This window comes from Liolophura sinensis, chromosome 10, assembly GCF_032854445.1.
Source record: "Liolophura sinensis isolate JHLJ2023 chromosome 10, CUHK_Ljap_v2, whole genome shotgun sequence".
Taxonomy (NCBI): Eukaryota; Metazoa; Mollusca; class Polyplacophora; order Chitonida; family Chitonidae; genus Liolophura; species Liolophura sinensis.
In genome coordinates, this window is record NC_088304.1 from 14,206,383 (window position 1) to 14,224,555 (window position 18,173).

The 18,173-nt window shown below is 37.4% G+C and overlaps 1 protein-coding gene across 5 annotated transcripts in view; it reads left to right on the forward strand.

The window, feature by feature from the left end:
* The window catches only part of LOC135476080 (smoothelin-like), a 38,644-nt gene extending 29,401 nt beyond the window's left edge, over positions 1-9,243 (forward strand). For 4 of the 5 annotated variants that reach the window (XM_064755974.1, XM_064755976.1, XM_064755978.1 and 1 more), the window contains 4 exons: positions 229-310; positions 3,920-4,049; positions 7,796-7,947; positions 8,860-9,243. In XM_064755974.1, coding sequence (XP_064612044.1) covers positions 229-310; positions 3,920-4,049; positions 7,796-7,947; positions 8,860-9,013 — 518 coding nt within the window. In that variant the 3' untranslated portion in view covers positions 9,014-9,243. Of the gene's footprint in view, positions 1-228; positions 311-2,004; positions 2,120-3,919; positions 4,050-7,795; positions 7,948-8,859 lie in introns of all 5 variants that reach the window. The other variant, XM_064755975.1, reaches the window with a different exon arrangement.
* The last annotated feature ends 8,930 nt before the right edge of the window (positions 9,244-18,173 follow it).

Below are 18,173 nucleotides of genomic sequence, written 5' to 3' on the forward strand. Positions count from 1 at the left end.
TTGATTTTCACGTGTGTCTTGTGTGTATAACTATTAAAATGAAAATCATAATTTCATATATTTTTCATCATATTCATTATGTAATCACTGCTAGAGACAAAATAAAAACAGTTCTCATCGACTTTATCGTCAGACACTATAAATCGTAGTGTTATGATTTACACTCGCTTTCAGTCGTTTAATTTTAACATATTTGTGTGTAATTTGTTTGTGTATATTTACTGTTAGCTAACAAACCAGCTGGACCTAAGAGTGCTATGGCTGCCTTCAAGCAGATGGACGCTCTTAGCCCAGGAGCAGCAAAACCAAAGTAAGTGTCCAAATTATTTCCTTTTTTAATTTTAAAATATATTTGCCTTGATGATCTTAGTTTTTCAATTCATTTTCAGATCTTGTGATTGATCTTAAAGTAGACATACATGATCAGCCCGTGAAACACTAAATTTTCAGATCCCTTAGTGGATTTTTAATTGCCTAACTGAAAGCTGATTTCTACATGTAAATGTATTTATAAACTTCTGAAGTTGAAAGAAGTATTATTTATATTCCTGCAAATCTGTAAAAATACCCATCATGAATTGTAATAGTAAAAAAAAAAAAGAGGAATCCTGGAGAATATTTAATATATTGGTATTCTTTGTGATTTTATTAAGTTTGTGAAGAATTTTCAGTAACACAAAAATAATGATACTTATGAGTATGTTTATATGAAAATTGCTAAACAGACACCTTATCCTGGTGCAGAAGTGGTATTCGTGTCATGTTACATGAAAAACACATGGTAAGATCAATACAGAAATAAGCCCTCATTGGCAAAATTAATACTTTTAGGATATGAAAAGAATCTACTTCAAATAAGGACAAATCCTGGTGCAGAATTGATGTCATGTTGCATGAAGAATCACAGAATTCACTAGAGTTCAGCAGAAACCGTCATTTGTAAAATATGTAAGGCGACATAGTCTAAAAAATGTCCAGAAAACTTTGAAGAGGACGAGAATTGGCAAGTGTACAGCCCGATATTACCATTTTTAAAGTCATCTATCTTATGAGATCTTTAAGGATTGAATACTGCATTTACCCTAAAATCCACTTGAGGAAAATAGCTTTTTAGAGGCGAATAATTAGGTCATAAAATATTGCTTTTTGTGCTGTTGCTCACATTTTCCACATAGGATATATCATCCAAACCAACCATGAAACATTTGTAGAAGATGAATATATAAAACCATCAGAATCAGACAAAATAAGTGACTTATTCACAGTCGAAAGTTTTTCTCTAATACACTATTAAATTTTGTATCATGATTGTAAGTTGACATTAAAGTAGTTTACATTAAATCCTTATAGTTAACACACATGCATAGTGATTTTTGTGTGTGTAATCCATTATGTGCTGTGTTTTAAATTCTTTTGATTTTTAGGACAGATATTGGTGGTGTGAAAGCACAAAATTACATTTCTCCCAAAGGCTTTTTTTTTTTTTAAAAAGAGAAGATATGTATATATTGTTCATTACCCTAATTCTTCAACCTTTTCACAATTTATGCAAATTTTTGATTCGACGTTGAAGACAAATCTACATTGGTTGGATTGGTCAATTTCAAATTTTTTTCTTCTCAGAAAGAGTAATTTTATAAGTGTGCACAGTGGAATGCTTTCAGAATTTACTTTACTTGTACACACCTTGCAAACGTGCGAAAAGGTTGAAGAATTACAATAAATGGACTAACCCGGTGAGAAAAGAGAAACTGTGTCTTCCTGTTGCAAGTAGATGCATACCGACTAAAAAGCACAGAGCAGATGTCACAAAAATTATGTTCAACATTAATTCATTTATTTCCAGATTTTCGTTTTCAGAAGGCAGATGACAAATGTTTCCCCTAAACGATTATGTATATATAATTATATAGAAACTGTACAGTTAATTTAATTTAAATTCGCGCACATTTTTGTGTAATGTTTGCATGAATGCTGCTCATTATAGAAAATTTTCTTCTCCAGCGCCCTTGTAACTGTCTCATTGGCCAAGAAAGCTGCGACCACGATGCGACGCAACGCAGTTCAAATTAAAGCTGAGATTTTAGACTTTTGTAAATCCAACACAGCTGAGTACAAGGTACAATTCATACACGTGTATTTTGAGAAAGTGATTTTTTCCAGGCATTGAGCTCTTGCTCTTGTAGTCTCCTCATTTCAAGGCAGAAGGGATCTCATTCTGCATTTTGGAGGACTCATTTTTGTAATTATATTTTTGCTGGAATCTCTTATTTTTCTTTATATCACAGATTTGCATGATTGTATCAATCATAAAGCCTCTTGTTCTTGAGGATTTGTCTGTGATGTTTGGTTAGGCGATGTTTGGTCTCCATTCGCCTGAAGGGTGATGGGAAACAGAGAGAGACATCTCTTGGGTCCATTTTTGGAGAGATAATCTTATGTCCTCCTCGGCATCATATGAGACTTTTGCCATGATGTTACAATCAATCTACGTTCTATAGTATTTGGTGGGTTGTCATGTTGGTCTGGAAATTTGTGGTGTATCAGATGCTATCAAATTGACAGTGAAGTAATATAATGAAAGACTTACATCGCAGAGAGTAAAACCAGAGCAACAACGACAGTGCGATAGTTGGCACAATGTCACACCTAACCCGTTGAATTACGACCGCTTGTCAATTTACTGTTAGCAACACCTACCAAAGGAAGCTAGCATGGCTGGCTAGCACATTTAAACAAGAACTTTACTAGTATTTACGTTATGAGCGATATCACACCCAGTACCGTCATCCTGTGGAAGTTGAATAGAAATTCTTTTCTTGCCTTATCCTTGTACTGCATACTGACTTTTTGTTTGCACCTTTTCAGCCTTTCATTGCACAATATTTCATTCCACAGCTGTCAAGTTTGTGTGAGAACCTACAGAACTATAAGCTGTGGACTTTTGTATTGTCTGTTTTGTTTTGTCCTATTTTCAGAGCCTCTGATTTATCTGTTTTCCTATTCTATTATTCTGTTTGTTCCCTTCACATTTTGCTGTGGAAACACAACACTGAACTGGTGTTAAACTCCAAAATATGGACATAAAATTTTCTAAATTTCAAAGAACATATGTTAAATATATGGATTTACTGGTTTTGTTTTCAAGGTTTCAGAAATGATTTATGCATGTAAAAATTTGGAAATGTTTATGCTCCAGTTCGTTGTGTCACAGCTAACTTGTAATTAAAAACATTGTCTTCTGTTTACCTTGTTTTTTCTCGATGTTTTGTTTGGAATACATGGATACAAGAAAGTGCTAAATATGTAAATTTTCTTGATCCATTCTTTTTGTTTTATTGCTCTTCTAGCCCCCAAACAACTGGGTGTCATGTTGTTATGTCAAAATAACTTCATAAAATATTGAAAAACAAAAAAGAACAAAAAAACCTGTAAGAAAATACATCCAGCTTTCTTACAGATTGAAATGTACAGTTGATTATTAAGCAGTAATTATTATGAAAGTATTATTTTGCCTAAATATTAAATAATATTTGTGAATCTTTTCCCCTTAGTTTAACTTAAGTAATGGAATAAGTTTTAAAGGTATATCCATTTTCACATTAGAAACATTTCAGGAACTTTGAACATGTCCTGTTCCAAAGAAATTATTGCTGCCATCGTTTGTAAATCCATTTGACCCAGCTCTTCAATGTCATAGCCTAAATAAACAAAACCGAAATAAACTACATTTAGACCATTTTTAATTTTAATGATAAGGAGTTATTTTGGTACATCAACTTTAATACCCTTTTGTGCAAAAGCATCCCCAACTACTGGTATATCCTGTTATAAGTGACTATTTTGATCTCCTCCACTTAACCTACCCTGTGAACTTGTAATGGACTTTCCTCCTCTATACTCCCTGCCGTGTTGCTAGATGGGGAGGTGGCAGTGCGGGCGGCGCCACTGCAGGAGGCGGTGGGGGTGGTAGTAAAGTGGTACGCAACCCCAGTGCTATCAAACAGATGTTACTCGATTGGTGCAAAGCCATGACAGCTGAATACGAGGTATCGAGAATGTCGCCTAGTTTCATGGCGTCGCAGCATGCCGTGTGCGTAGCTTATTTGACTGTATATGGGCAAGTCAAATCAACGCTTTGAAATGATTGGCTGTGAATAGACAAACATTATATATTCATATATAATTAATTATTAACAACCAGTGAAGCAAATAACTAGAATATTAATAGATTTGCCAGATCATGGAAATGGAGGGAGGTAACACAGCAAATATGTGCTCGTTTTGTAATATTAAATGTGGAGAAAACTTCATAAAGTTCAGATGAAAGAGTGGGAAACGTTAATTGTAAATGTGATCTTTAATATTTTTTCTTTAAAGAATAAAAGACACTTGATAATAATTTTTCTATGTTGGCAATTTAGGGCCATCTCTTGGTTAATGTATTTTTTTTGCGTAATAATGTTATAAATGAGGATGTAAGATATGCCCAATAGATATATTTGCACTAGAATTTGGTCTTTTCAGTTAACAGATGTGTTCGACCTGGATTTTGATCATATTTATACTCTTAATATATTTATAAGTGTTATCATAATTCAGATTAAATACATGTGGTTGAATATAATAATAAACAACAAATTTACATTGAAATAAATTTATTACACTTTCATCGCATCCTTGTGTAGAACATTATTATCCAAAGATGGTATACACCAAGAGGTGCTTCCAAATACCCACCCTGCGAAAACATTTTCAAATATCCATTTCTCCTGAATAAAAATAAAAATTAAGAAAAATATCAAAGACCATAATGAATTTTCAAGCTCTTTCGTCTGGTGTTGACATCATTTTTTTGCTTTCTTTTCCTTTAATGTAGTTATTATACCATATCTTTGAAAGATTGAAAAATAACCTCTGGAAATACTGTAATTATTGAAACCCCCCAAGATTGGCTGGCGGACTGTTATGTTTTGCTCTTACAGATAACCTATATGTACCTATACTAACACCTATATCCCATTTATCTTCACTACTTTAAATAACAAGCTGTCCGTCTGAACTTATGGAAGACGGATGTGGTCCCGTCTTTAAATACTTGCGCGTTGAAATTAACCAAAACCGCGTGTAAAAAATCATGCGTTTTTTGTTAATCTCAACCCACAGGTTTTGTGGCGGGACACACAGGTTTGGGTCCTCGAGAATGCGAAATTAGTGAAACCGCATGAAATTACTGCTAATCTCGCTTAGTTTATCATAAACCCATTGAGAATAACGTAAAAATCGCGTTTTTTTTTCGCTAGTTTCGACTCGTGTTTTCGACATACTGGCTTTGCGAAGTGACATGCGAGTCGAGAACTGGAGACCGCAATATCAAATGGCATGATTTTTAGGTATTCTCGAGTTTTCGACCCGCTGGTATTAAAAGACACGGGCTCAAGAACGCAGCTAGCCACATCCATCTTCCATATGATGTATGTTCATTATCTATCTCTACTGACATCCAAACCTTTGTGAGGTACAAATAGCTATTTTTGCTCTCACATTAGACAGTAGACCTTCACCGTTTCACCTTATCTGTCACCATAGGGTTTTCTCAAAAGTCAGTATTTTACCTTGGGACACTCAGATTTTCTCCGCCAATAAAACTTGATCGTCATGGTATATAAAGTGAAATATTCTTGGCCTATATGGCGTTAAACAATAAGCAAATTAAGACTTGAATACATACTTCTGGCAATGACATAGAATGGTTTGGCTGACTGATTGTGATTCTTGGGACCTCATATTTGATATTAAAGGCAAAGAAAACACTAAAATGAAGTATGTATCAGATGAAAGGCCATTAAAAACACTCCAGGAAAATAGTTGGATTTATTTTTTTGTAAAACATAGTGAAATGCATTTGAATATTTTATTCAATGGTGGTGTTTTCTGACCACAGTGGGACCATTGACGTCACATAAGGTTTTAGCCACTTAACACACATTAGACTGTTACATTTCATCATTCAAAATTCATATTCTTTTAGATCTATGAATGCATTCGCTGATTTGAACTTGCAAAAAAAATATAGATGTGACGTAATTGATACCTTCTTGCTCACAACAGACCATCATAGAATCTCATCTTTTAACACAATTTTACTCGGTTAGAAAAATTCTTTTAAAAAAAGGTGAATCCAACTACTTTCCTGGACATTTTTTACTGGACATTTTTTAATGGCCTTTCATGTGATATATTCTTCATTTTAAATGCTCTTTACGATTAAGTTATCACAGGTCGTGGAGAACAATTTAATTTGGATTGACACCATCTTTCTTCACCATGTATTATTTTACCAGCAGAATACTGTTCGCTATTGAGAACTTTCTTATTTAAGGCTCAATTTCCTGTGTTTTCTGACAAGCTTTCTGGGATTATCGGGTTCTGGTGAGAGTCGATATGCATATAGTCCTGACCAGGTGATCAGGTGTATATATGTGTACACTAGCTAGACCTAGTACATTAACATGGACTGTGATGATTCGTGGGAATTTTTTTTTAAAATACTCAAATTTTGTGCTTTATTAATGACTGGGCAAGTTCATGCCGTTGTACTAATGTAAGTAACTGTGATATGAAATTTAGTATTACTGGTGTATTTGCCTGTGGTGTGTATTGTTCGGTGGAATGGGATTTGCTTCTTCGTGTTTTTGGATCGGAGTTTATGTTGGTGGGAGCATGGCAACGGGCATGTTTGTTTTAATGAACGCTTTTGGCGGATGTAAAGATCCTCAATATATATATATATATATATATATATATATATATATATATATATATATATATATATATATATATAGGGGTGAGAGGATGGTGTAGCTTTTGCAGAATGATGTTGGAGATGGTTGTGAGTTTATAACTCAAATTTTATAACATCAGCATGTGATGTATGTTAACTGCATGTGTTTGTAGCCTCCTTAAGATAGATCTGCTTTATGTTAAAATATAAGGTAGCTGTTCAGTGGAGAGCTTTATATGTGATAATGTGCTATTCTACTAGTTTTTTAATAACATTTAAATTTCTTCTATTTATTTTGCATTAATAATCATTAGTTAAATAACTGTTCATAGACTCAGAAGAGTTAGATGTAAAGTTTTTCACCTTTCAAGGGATCTAGCATTTTAGTTGTATTTTTGTGACCTAGATAGATGTAGCTCTACATTTTGTCAAAAGGGGGCCTCCGTGGCCGAGGGGATTAGCGTGCCAGCGCAGTGCAATGACCCAGGAGCCTCCCACCAATGCGGTCGCTGTGAGTTCAAGTCCAGTTCATGCTGACTTCCTCTCCAACCTTACGTTGGAAGGCCTTCAGCAACCTGAAGGTGGTTGTGGGTTTCCCTCGGGCTCTGTTCGGTTTCTTCCCACCACAATGCTGGCCGCCGTCGTATGAGTGAAATGATCTTGAGTACGGCGTAAAACACCAATCAAATAAATAAATAAATCTTGAAAGATTGTATTTGCCTTAAAATTTTACGTCAAAAAATATACATTTTTAGAGGCATATAAAACAATATATTTACTTTTTGTTCCTGAGGCTCACGTTATTCCAGTGGGATGCGATCATACCATCAAAAATCAACCTGAAAAGATCCTTGTAACAGGAATAAAACTCCAAAAATCAGACCAAATAAGTAACTTAGCCTTGGTAGAAATCTTAGCCAAAAATTACTGTAGTTCAATAATAAAGTTACGGCTTCATTTCAGTTGTGGAATTCTGTATAAAAGAGTTTAACGTTGTTTCCTTTTTCTTAGAATGTCCAGATAACAAATTTCTCCAGCTCTTGGAACAACGGTATGGCTTTCTGTGCTCTGATACATCACTTCTACCCTGATTCTTTTGACTTCTCAACCCTTGATCCAAAACAGAGGAGGAAAAACTTTGAGCTGGCTTTTGACACTGCAGAGTAAGTGGTGGAACACACAGGTTTTTTTTTATTACTGAATTGTCCTATTTAACTTTCAGAGGCCGATTCACAAAGCCATTTCTGGGATGAGTAAAATTTGAAGTACGATGTTAAGGCGTCTTTTGAAATTAAAATTTTGTAAACCTCATCAATGTTATCTAAAGAAATATATGTTAAGATTTCAACTTCCCGTACCAAAAAAAACAAAAAAAATACAAACAAAGCATTGTACGAAGTTTTTAAATTTTGACTTGGAGCAAGAAGGGCTTCGTGGAATCGGCCTCTGGAGAAAAAAAATTGCATGGTATTCAAGTAGCAGCCCATTGTCCATTGTTCTCAGGAGCCTAGCTGTCAATTAACTTCTGAGAGTGGTTTTGTGTAGGCTAACATGAAGTTTGTTGGAGACCATTCCTACCACCATTGTGACATAAGTACATGTATCATTTGATAGTTTAATCCGGTTTCCTCGGCAAATAATAGACTGGCTGCCTACATGGGATAAGTCAAAAATTCTCAAGATAGGCGTTAAACATGTACAACAGGAAACGGAAAGTCAAACTTCGCTGTATATAAATTATTCTATTAATATCAGAAGTTGGGATCTGAATAATAGGAAATACATTTATATGTAGTTGCAAATTTAAAGTGAATGTATTCAACAGAATATTCATATGTAATATAAGTATACATATCCAACAGAAATGTAATACCAGAAACGTAATAACAAATGTGATATGATACAGAAAATAAAAATCTTCATGTACTGAGGAATCTAACCCAAAGAACATGTTTTGGTGATGGCCTAAAATATCTGGAAATACAAACGGATACAACAGAACTTCAAAATCTATTTATTCTATATTTACATTGATGTTAAAACCCTATTGAAAGAAATTAATTGTAATTTTTCAGAAAATGCGCCGATATCGCGCCATTGTTAGACGTTGAGGACATGGTGAAAATGAAAAACCCTGACTGGAAATGTGTGTTTACATACGTGCAAAGCTTTTACAGACATCTGAGGACACATCCCAACTGCAAACAGATCGTCCCACCTTCCCAGTAACCTATCGCTGGAACACCGCAACACAGCCAAAAAAAACAGCGCTTTGAAATAAGAAAGACTGAATACAAAAGTCTGTCTGTGGGTTGGTTTTAGGTTGTAAAGTGTTTGCTCTTCATTACAAGTGCCTGATATGTTTAAAAACACCCCTTGGAGATAGTGGAGTATGACCGAAGTAAATTAGCTCCACTATTAGACAACATGGTTAATATGGGTCTAATATACTGTTTCTGATTCATGGTCATACGTAGGTTCTTTGATAATAATAAAGATGTCCAGGCATCACCATGTAAGCTTCAAATCATACGGAAGCTTTCGATTCACACCTTGTCTTGAAGATTACCGCATCTAGCGTAACATCGGTCTACTTGTAACCCGCGTATGGTCGTGGGTTTTCCCGGGGCTCGGCCCGGTTTCCTTCCACCATAATGGTGGCCGCGGTCGTATAAGGGAAATATCTTGAAGTACGGCGTAAAACACCAATCAGATAAATAAATAAATCATGTGACATCCAGTTACCTCATAGACGTTCCTTGACTTCTTCGTTAGTGTAATATGGGTCTTACCTGACAATCTCCAAACCGGTGTTTTTAAAGATGTGAGACACAGGATTAACTTATGGGCTGGTATAAACAAGAGATCATGGGAGTGCTGGCGGATATACAGTGAAGGGGTATAGACCAGATGGGGGATATTCTTATGAGAAAATTATACTCACCATTTTGGCCTTGAAGTGGGGATTAAGGGCGGTGTTGTTACCTAAATGAACCTGTCTTGCGTTCATTGTTATTGTTTTCTATAAGGTGTTCTATTACTTACATTTTTTTGTACAGATGACCATAGGTCCTGGGTCGTACTTGGCTTTTTATACATGTATTGAAATGTACTTAACCTATGTAAGGTTTATTTATTAATCGCTATGCCTTTACCTGTTTTTGTTGACTTTGTGAATAGCGTCTAAGTGATAGAGCCGTGACGTTCTGATTTAATAAAAAAAATAAACAACTAACCTGACAGTTGTCGAGATTTAGAAATAACTTTTAAACATTCTAGTCCCTGAAATATTTAACATTTGTAAATACTTGTAATAGATACGTTTATATCCTTAAGGCCTAAGTTTTGGCAACCTGTAAAATTAATTATGGCGCGGTGTTATTTCTTACCTCATATACACTGATGAACAAATCAGTTTGACACAATCAGTTTTGAATGTAAGGCTTACGATATCTGTGCTACAATATCACTGCCCCAATATTGCAATAATGTTTGATCTATTACCGTATACATGCAACTTTTATAATATTATAGGACCCAGCAGGTCATCTCGCACTATGCCAAATAATAGTATTCATTAGCATTTTTCAGTTAGCAATAGCATCAATTCATTTCAAAAGCATTCAACTTTTTCATATTTATTTTTCCGTTTGGTTTATGTTGGAGGGTGTATTGAAATTTTTCGATAGGAATATTTAACTGGTCATTCAACGTTCCATTTGCTCCAGTGGATAGAAAAGACGGTACCATGCATCAGTTGTGTGTGTGTGTGTGTAAGTACTACTTGTGTACTGTTCAGAAGAACATATAGAGTAAAGCGTAAACTCCATAGCAATAAAGCGCCGTCTGTGCCTGTTTTAACATGCGTTTAGAAGGTGGGTTGTTGCACTGGGAAAAAAGATGCTATGAATGTTGGTACCTGTATCTAATTTACTGGATTTTTTTTACCTCTTTCAATAAAGGGTAAAATTAGAGACATTCTGACATCACGAAATGACAGATACATGTATATTTAATTTCAAGGCATAGTTGTCTGTGAAATATCAGCTGTATATAAAATACCATCTCTGGTGCTGTCAGGTTATGACAAAGATTACCAGTGCAACGTTATTGCCAGACAAAAGTTAACTGTATTACAATGTTTTTTTTTTGTCATAATTCTATATCTTCCTGAATTTATGTTATTCTGTATTTTACTGTGCCATTTGTGTTTCTTATAAACTGCCATCCTCTGTTCAACATAAACATAAATATGCTTAGTGTTTGATTTTTCTATATTGTGTCACACACTCTGTTAGCACATGTAGTTTTAATGTGAGAAAATGTCAGACTTTTTTCAGTGCATTTTTAGTAATGTATTTTTTTTGTTTTTTTGTTTTTTTTTAGAATTTATGCAAAGGCCAAGAGATAATATTCGGAGAAACTTTTGGCCTTAAAATGAGTGACGTTCTTTCAGAAGCAATACAGTCACAAGTTAAACATTCACCCTTGTTTGCAATGATGACAGTTTCAAGTACTTCACCACCAATTTTCTTGATTAATGGGGCAAGCGATGCCCGGAAATAGAAAACGTGCCAACTTTCAGAAAAATTCTTGAATCCTGAAATGTAACAGGGGTTAGATTTTCACCCCCATGCTGAAAAAAATGACAAGAAAAACTGTTTACCAGACACACATATTAACAATGAAAAGCAAGAAGAACTCTCCTCTTAGCCAGATTTGGTCACACAGGCTGTTTTATTTGGAGTTTCGATAGTCCCTTGTGTATTTGTTACTTCATATTTTTAGTTTGTACTGTGTAATAGTTGCTAGTGATACTATAGACTTAATTATTTAGTTAGTGTTTCACCTCAAACTTTAGTAAATATCATTCCCCATATATTTTATACTGATTCCGTAAATAGAACCCATAAGATTTTTTTTCTTTTTTGATCATTTTTTTCAGTCCTGTGTTTTACATTTTCCTTTACTTTTAAGTCTACTTGTATCTTTCTAAAGCAATGGCGCTTCTCAGGAATTTTAATTTGGTGTCAAGCTTTAGTGGTCATTTTGTTTCTGCTGTTAGTATTTATATTTTTTGTTTATTTCACTCATTTTAATAGAAAAAAAGTTGCCAAGTTTTATGATTTGAGTCACAGAAACACAAAACTCTGTACTGTATCAGATTCCCCAAATTTGCCAATCTGTAAGTCTTATGTTAATTAGATACCTTTTTGTTCACACAGTCCCTTCTGCTTGCAATTTTACTTTCATTATTGAGTTATTCATTACCTAAAGGAAAGCATTTTTCATGTAACTTTACTAGTCAAACGTCGAACAAAATTCTGGTATTTGAAAGTAGACTTTCTGGCTCAGTAGACACTATTATCAACATTTCGTTCACTGTTAATGAGTTTTGAAATCTTAGCAAAGCATAATGAGTCCATACTAAAAGGGAACTTTTTCTCACGTAATGGCGACTTGGGTCCAAGCTGGATTTATCAATGTCCTCTTGTAATACATGTCTACTGCACCACCGGTTTCGGGGAAAGTTTTAGAGGATTAGGCACTCTGAATGTGTTTGCAAGAGTGTTCAGGCGGAATGTGTTCACAGAAGTGTTCAGGCCGAATGTGTTCACAAGAGTGTTCAGGCCGAATGTGTTCAAAAGATTGTTCAGACCGAATATTTTCATAAGAGTGTTCAGGCCGGATATTTGACAAGTGTTCAGGCCGAATGTGTTCATAAAAGTGTTTAGACAGAATTTGTTCCAAGTCCGACTGTGTTAACAAGAGCGTCAAGGCTGATTGTGTTTACACAATCAGGTTAGCCAAGTGACTAGGCTCGTTTAGCCCCCAAATGCATGATGACTATATTCAGTTCATAAAATTCTAAATTGTATTCGAATCACATCCGCTACCTGGTGATCGGAAACACAAAACAGGCTTCACAGTGACGAGGCTGCCATTGTACTGGATACATGTCACAAGTGATTTGGACTCGTGTAGTAATGGTTCAAATAGACAATATTCCTGTCCATTTTTTAAAATTATCAATCTGCCAGTAGAAACATGCTAACACTCTTTTCAACAAAATTCTGCAGATAATCTGTTTTCAAGGTGTGTGTTAGGGACCCATGATAGATATGCTAAGCTACAGACATCTGTTTTATGCGACGATTCGTCATTGTTTTCATTTAATATGATGGTGGATGTGCAAATCATGCTAACGAAAGCCGTGTGACAAGTGGAAGAATTTCTGGCAGTAGTCTGATAATTGTATCGCCGCTTCTTAGACCGAGTGCAAGGCGAACCTTAAATCTTTAATAAAAGTCTTGATTGGAGCCCTTGTCTTCTTTTGATTTTGAATTATTTACATGCACACTGATGTGCCGTGAATAATGGGAACAATTGTTGTGACTCTGTTTAATACAATGTAAAATAAATTAAACAATGTAAAATATACGGTTTTCAGAGTGAATCCAGAGCAGCGACGAGAGTATGATAGCTGGCAACTCGTCACACTTAACCGGTGAAATACGGCCTCTTGTCAGCTTACCTCAGTCAGGGTTTTATTCTAACTGGTCATGTAAATGTTTAATTAGTAGCAATTTACACGCGCCCTAGCACCACGACTTAAGTAGAATTAGGTTGAAAAAAAAATGCAGTGATGTTAATTGTAATTAATTAGACGTCACTGATCTAGAAATACTTAAAATGCGGTACTGTCATCACATTATTAGTTACACGGTTACTCAGTGATACAGGCTTCAGAGTATTCCTATCTTTCGTATACATTTCAGATACTCAAAATGCGGTACTGTCATCACATTATTAGATACACGGTTAGTCAGTGATACAGGCTTCAGAGTGTTCCTATCTTTCCTATACGTTTGATGAAAACTCCCTATATTTCCTATATTTTTTAACAATAAAAACAGCTCAACATTTGTGGCCACTGTCCAACTTCTGGCTGGATTTCAGCTTGCCCGTACAAAGGAAATGTAGACTACGTACTACCAGTTCACTCCTTTATTGGAGTGAGTGAGTGCTTGGGGTTTAACGTCGTACTCAACAATTTTTCAGTCATATGACGACGAAGGAATCATTAGGGTGCATGTACGTATAATGTGCCTCCTTGTTGCAGGACGGATTTCCACCGCTCTTTTATTTAGTGCTGCTTCACTGAGACGATTTACCGAAGGCAAGTAAGCCGCCCCGCCCGAGCCATTATTGTGATACGGGTCAACCAGTCGTTGCACTATCCCCTTCATGCTGAACGCCAAGCGAGGAAGTTACAACTCCCTCTTTTAAAGTCTTAGGTGTGACTCGATCAAGGATTGATCCAGGATCTACCGGTCCCGAAGCGGACGCTCTACCAACTGTGCTATCCGGGCCGGTCCTTTATTGGATGACAAAGCAATAATTCAACAAAGATGTGAACTGTAGGTGAGCTGTACAGAAGGTGGGTACATCTACGCCATGCTGTCACTGTTCATGGGACCTGGGTGACAATGAGGGGTCGGCGATGCCCGTGTAATGGATTACACTGCCTAGATATTCTTGAAAGTCACTTGTCTTCCACAAATATGGTGTGCATATCTGTATGTCACGTAATGCACAAACATGCCAAAGTTCAGTGGTATACCAGTTACATTAACCAATAGGGCGACCACTGTTGTAATAAGTTCTTTAGTGTGGCACTAAACATCAATCAAATACTTAATACACAATTCATTGATAACAGAATTATGTCTGGAGTTTCATGCTGGCTTCCTCTCCGGCCGTACGTGGGAATGTCTTTCAGTAACCAGCGGATGGTCGCGGGTTTCCCCCAGGCTCTACCCGGTTTCCTTCCACCATAATGCAGGCCGCCGTCGTATAAGTGAAATATTCTTGAGTACGGCGTAAAGCACCAGTCAAATAAATAAATAAATCCTATATTATCCAAGGGGCCTCCGTGGCTCAGTTGGTTAGCGCGCTAGCATAATAACCCAGGAGCCTCTCACCAATGCGGTCGCTGTGAGTTCAAGTCCAGCTCATGCTGGCTTCCTCTCCGGCCGTAAGTGGGAAGGTCTGGCAGCAACCTGCGGGTGGTCGTGGGTTTTCGCCGGGCTGTGCCCGGTTTCCTCCCACCATAATGCTGGCCGCCGTCGTATAAGTGAAATATTCTTGAGTACGGCGTAAAACACCAATCAAATAAATAAATAAATAAATATATTGGTTGATTTTTGGTGTTCGAAGAGTGTAATAAGGACTTGTGATATGACAACCAGGGACCGATTTCACAAAGCGAGTTCTGACTTGTCAAAACTGAAAACTTCATGATATTTTGCATAGTCTTAATATAATAAGACCTACAGCAGACAGACCAAGACATTCAATTTGGGATACATTTGTCTTTACAGCATAACATTTGCCAGGTCAACTTTGGCTTTTGCCTCTCAGCTCACCCGCGCACTTAACATCCCAGGTATATTCCATTCACTAATCGCACACCAGCCGCGTATTCACGACACAGCAAACCATTATTAAACAGCGCCGCTACTAGGCTCTTCTTTCAGGGTTAACGCGTACATGAACGACAACTTTTTCAAGACCCATAATTGTGGTGAAAGCAAAATGGCTGGTGCTTTAACGATGACTTTGAGGTGAATTTGGGTCTCGTGTGTCTTTACCAAATGGAATATGCGTGAAATGTTGGGTGTGCGGGTGAGCTGAGAGGTGAGGGCCACAGTCAACATCTGTTTTGGACTGCTGAGATAATGTAGAAAAGATTTATCGGACTCGGCTTGAAACGGCGTACGGTTTACCATAAGCTCCCACTGTAGCTATGATAGTCCGCCAGCCCAGTAAGAAGAGAGCAGCTGAAAGAACCACCTGGGATGGGTGGTTAATGCACCCAGCGTCCGAGTCATGCAGATCAATGTCTCAGCTTTGCACGCAGGCAATGTGGATCCTGTCAAGGTCACATTTATTTAACTGAAGGTTGACGGATATTTAGATTTCAATCCGCATACATTATAGCGGACATATATTATATTTATGCAAAGTACGAGGCCTTGCCATCGAGGAAATCGGTAACAGTACACCACCTGTGTCTGGAACGTGTCATTAGTGACAGCTGGCTGACCACTCATGACTGACCGTCAATAGGGGCTCACATGTGGGGTAATAGTCGGACCACTTCTGCTCAGAAATGTGTGACTAGAAATTGAATTGGTTAGCAGTGGTATATTATTATTACCATTTGACTGAAATTTAACTCCTTGCTCAAAAATATTCACTTATACGAGGGCGGTCAGCATTATGGTGGGAGGAAACCGGGCAGACCCTGGTGGAACAGTGATATTGTTTGTATGTATGCGTGTGGTTTTACGTCCTACCGAACTTTTTTCCAGTTGTATTTATGTATTTATTTATTTGATTGGTGTTTTACGCCGTACTCAAGAATATTTCACTTATGCGACGGCGGCCAGCATTATGGTGGGAGGAAACCGGACAGAGCCCGGCGAAAACCCACGACCATCCCGTAGGTTAAACCGGGCAGCACCTGGCGAAACACGTACGGCCGGAGAGGAAGTCAGCATGAACTGGACTTGAACTCACAGCGATTGCATTGGTGAGAGGCGCCTGGGTCATTACGCTGCGCTAGCGCGCTAACCGACTGAGCCACGGAGCCTTTCCAGTTGTATGAGGACGAGGAGATTAAGTGTGTATACATACACTTCGTCATCCATCCAGAGTTTCCTTGCTCTAACCTATCAGTCCTAAGCGCAAAGCGAGGCAACAACACGTATGTGTATGACCCGACCCGGTTTTGATCCCAGCAGTCATGCAGTCATAACGCATGTGATTCACATTTGTCGTATATTTATTTGATTGTTGTTTAACGACATACTGAAGAAGTTTTATTAAGTAGGGGAGGAAGATGGATGAGACTGGGTTAAGCTACCATCAATATAGATTTTGTTACGCCGTACTCAAGAATATTTCACTTATACGACGGCGGCCAGCATTATGGTGGGTGGAAACCGGGCAGAGTCCGGCGGAAACCCACGACCATCCGCAGGTTGCTGCCAGACCTTCCCACGTACGGCCGGAGAGGAAGCCAGCATGAGCTGGTCTTGAACTCACAGCGACCGCATTGGTCCATCAATATAGAGGCAAGCTACTGGAAAACCTGATGTGTATGCATGGGACACACAGATATGTACCACATATATTGGGGAAGATAGATGATGTTTGACTAAAATTAGACGGCGTGAGAATATAGAAATTTTTTTTGTCCAATGAAGGTTTTGAGCACACATCTACCGGTAACACAGAAGAGCAATTTATTTTGCAATCATTAATACAAGAACATATTGCGCTATTTATACAAATAATTCAAAATATATTATGTTGTCCATGTACATATCACAGGTGTTCATCTGTGATATCGTTAATGGCCGGATTACGCGTGACCATTTGCCAACTATCACGCTTAATTACCCGGCTTCACTGGGTTACGCGTGACCATTTACTAACCGTCACGCTTAACTGGCCATTTGCTAACCATCACGCTTCACCGGGTTACGCGTGACCATTTGTCAGCTATCACGCTCAATTGGCTGGGTTCACCGGGTTACGCGTGACCATATATCATCTATCACGTTCAGCTGGCTGGGTTCACCGGGTTACGCGTGACCATTTGCCAACTATCACGCTCAGTTGGCTGGGTTCACCGGGTTACGCGTGACCATTTGCCAACTATCACGCTCAGTTGGCCAGGGTTCACCATGCTACGCGTGACCATTTGCCAACTATCACGCTCAGCTGGCCAGGGTTCACCGGGTTACGCGTGACCATTTGCCAACTATCACGCTCAGTTGGCCAGGGTTCACCGTGCTACGCGTGACCATTTACCAACTATCACGCTTTCATCGCTGCTCTGTTTCAGTCTCTGTGCGACGTGTAGGCTTTTATATTAAGTATATGCTGGAAATAATAATGACTAGAACTTCAAGACAATTCAGTGAAAGTAATAAAACTATATATGTCAAATGTATAAAGATAATTTTGAACTGTTAATTATAAAATTAAACTGCTAACTTTAAAATAGATTAGCCATAAAGAAGTGATCTTCACTTATCTTTAAAATCAGGCAAATTAACACAAACGTCAGATATATGTAGAACAAAAGCTGCAATACAGAAACAGCGGATTAAAACTTGGAATTTTCTCTCTGGTATGCAGACGCGAGTAAATCTGGAAGGTACTGTGCACAATACATTTACATGAGTGGTAGGTATATATAAAATACTATATAGTATACAGGTAAAAATTTTTAAAAAAGTCGAAGTGGATAATGTTGTATCTTCACGGCAAGATCGTTGCCGGGATCTTCAAGGGAGCTTTCGCCCTGTTGTTT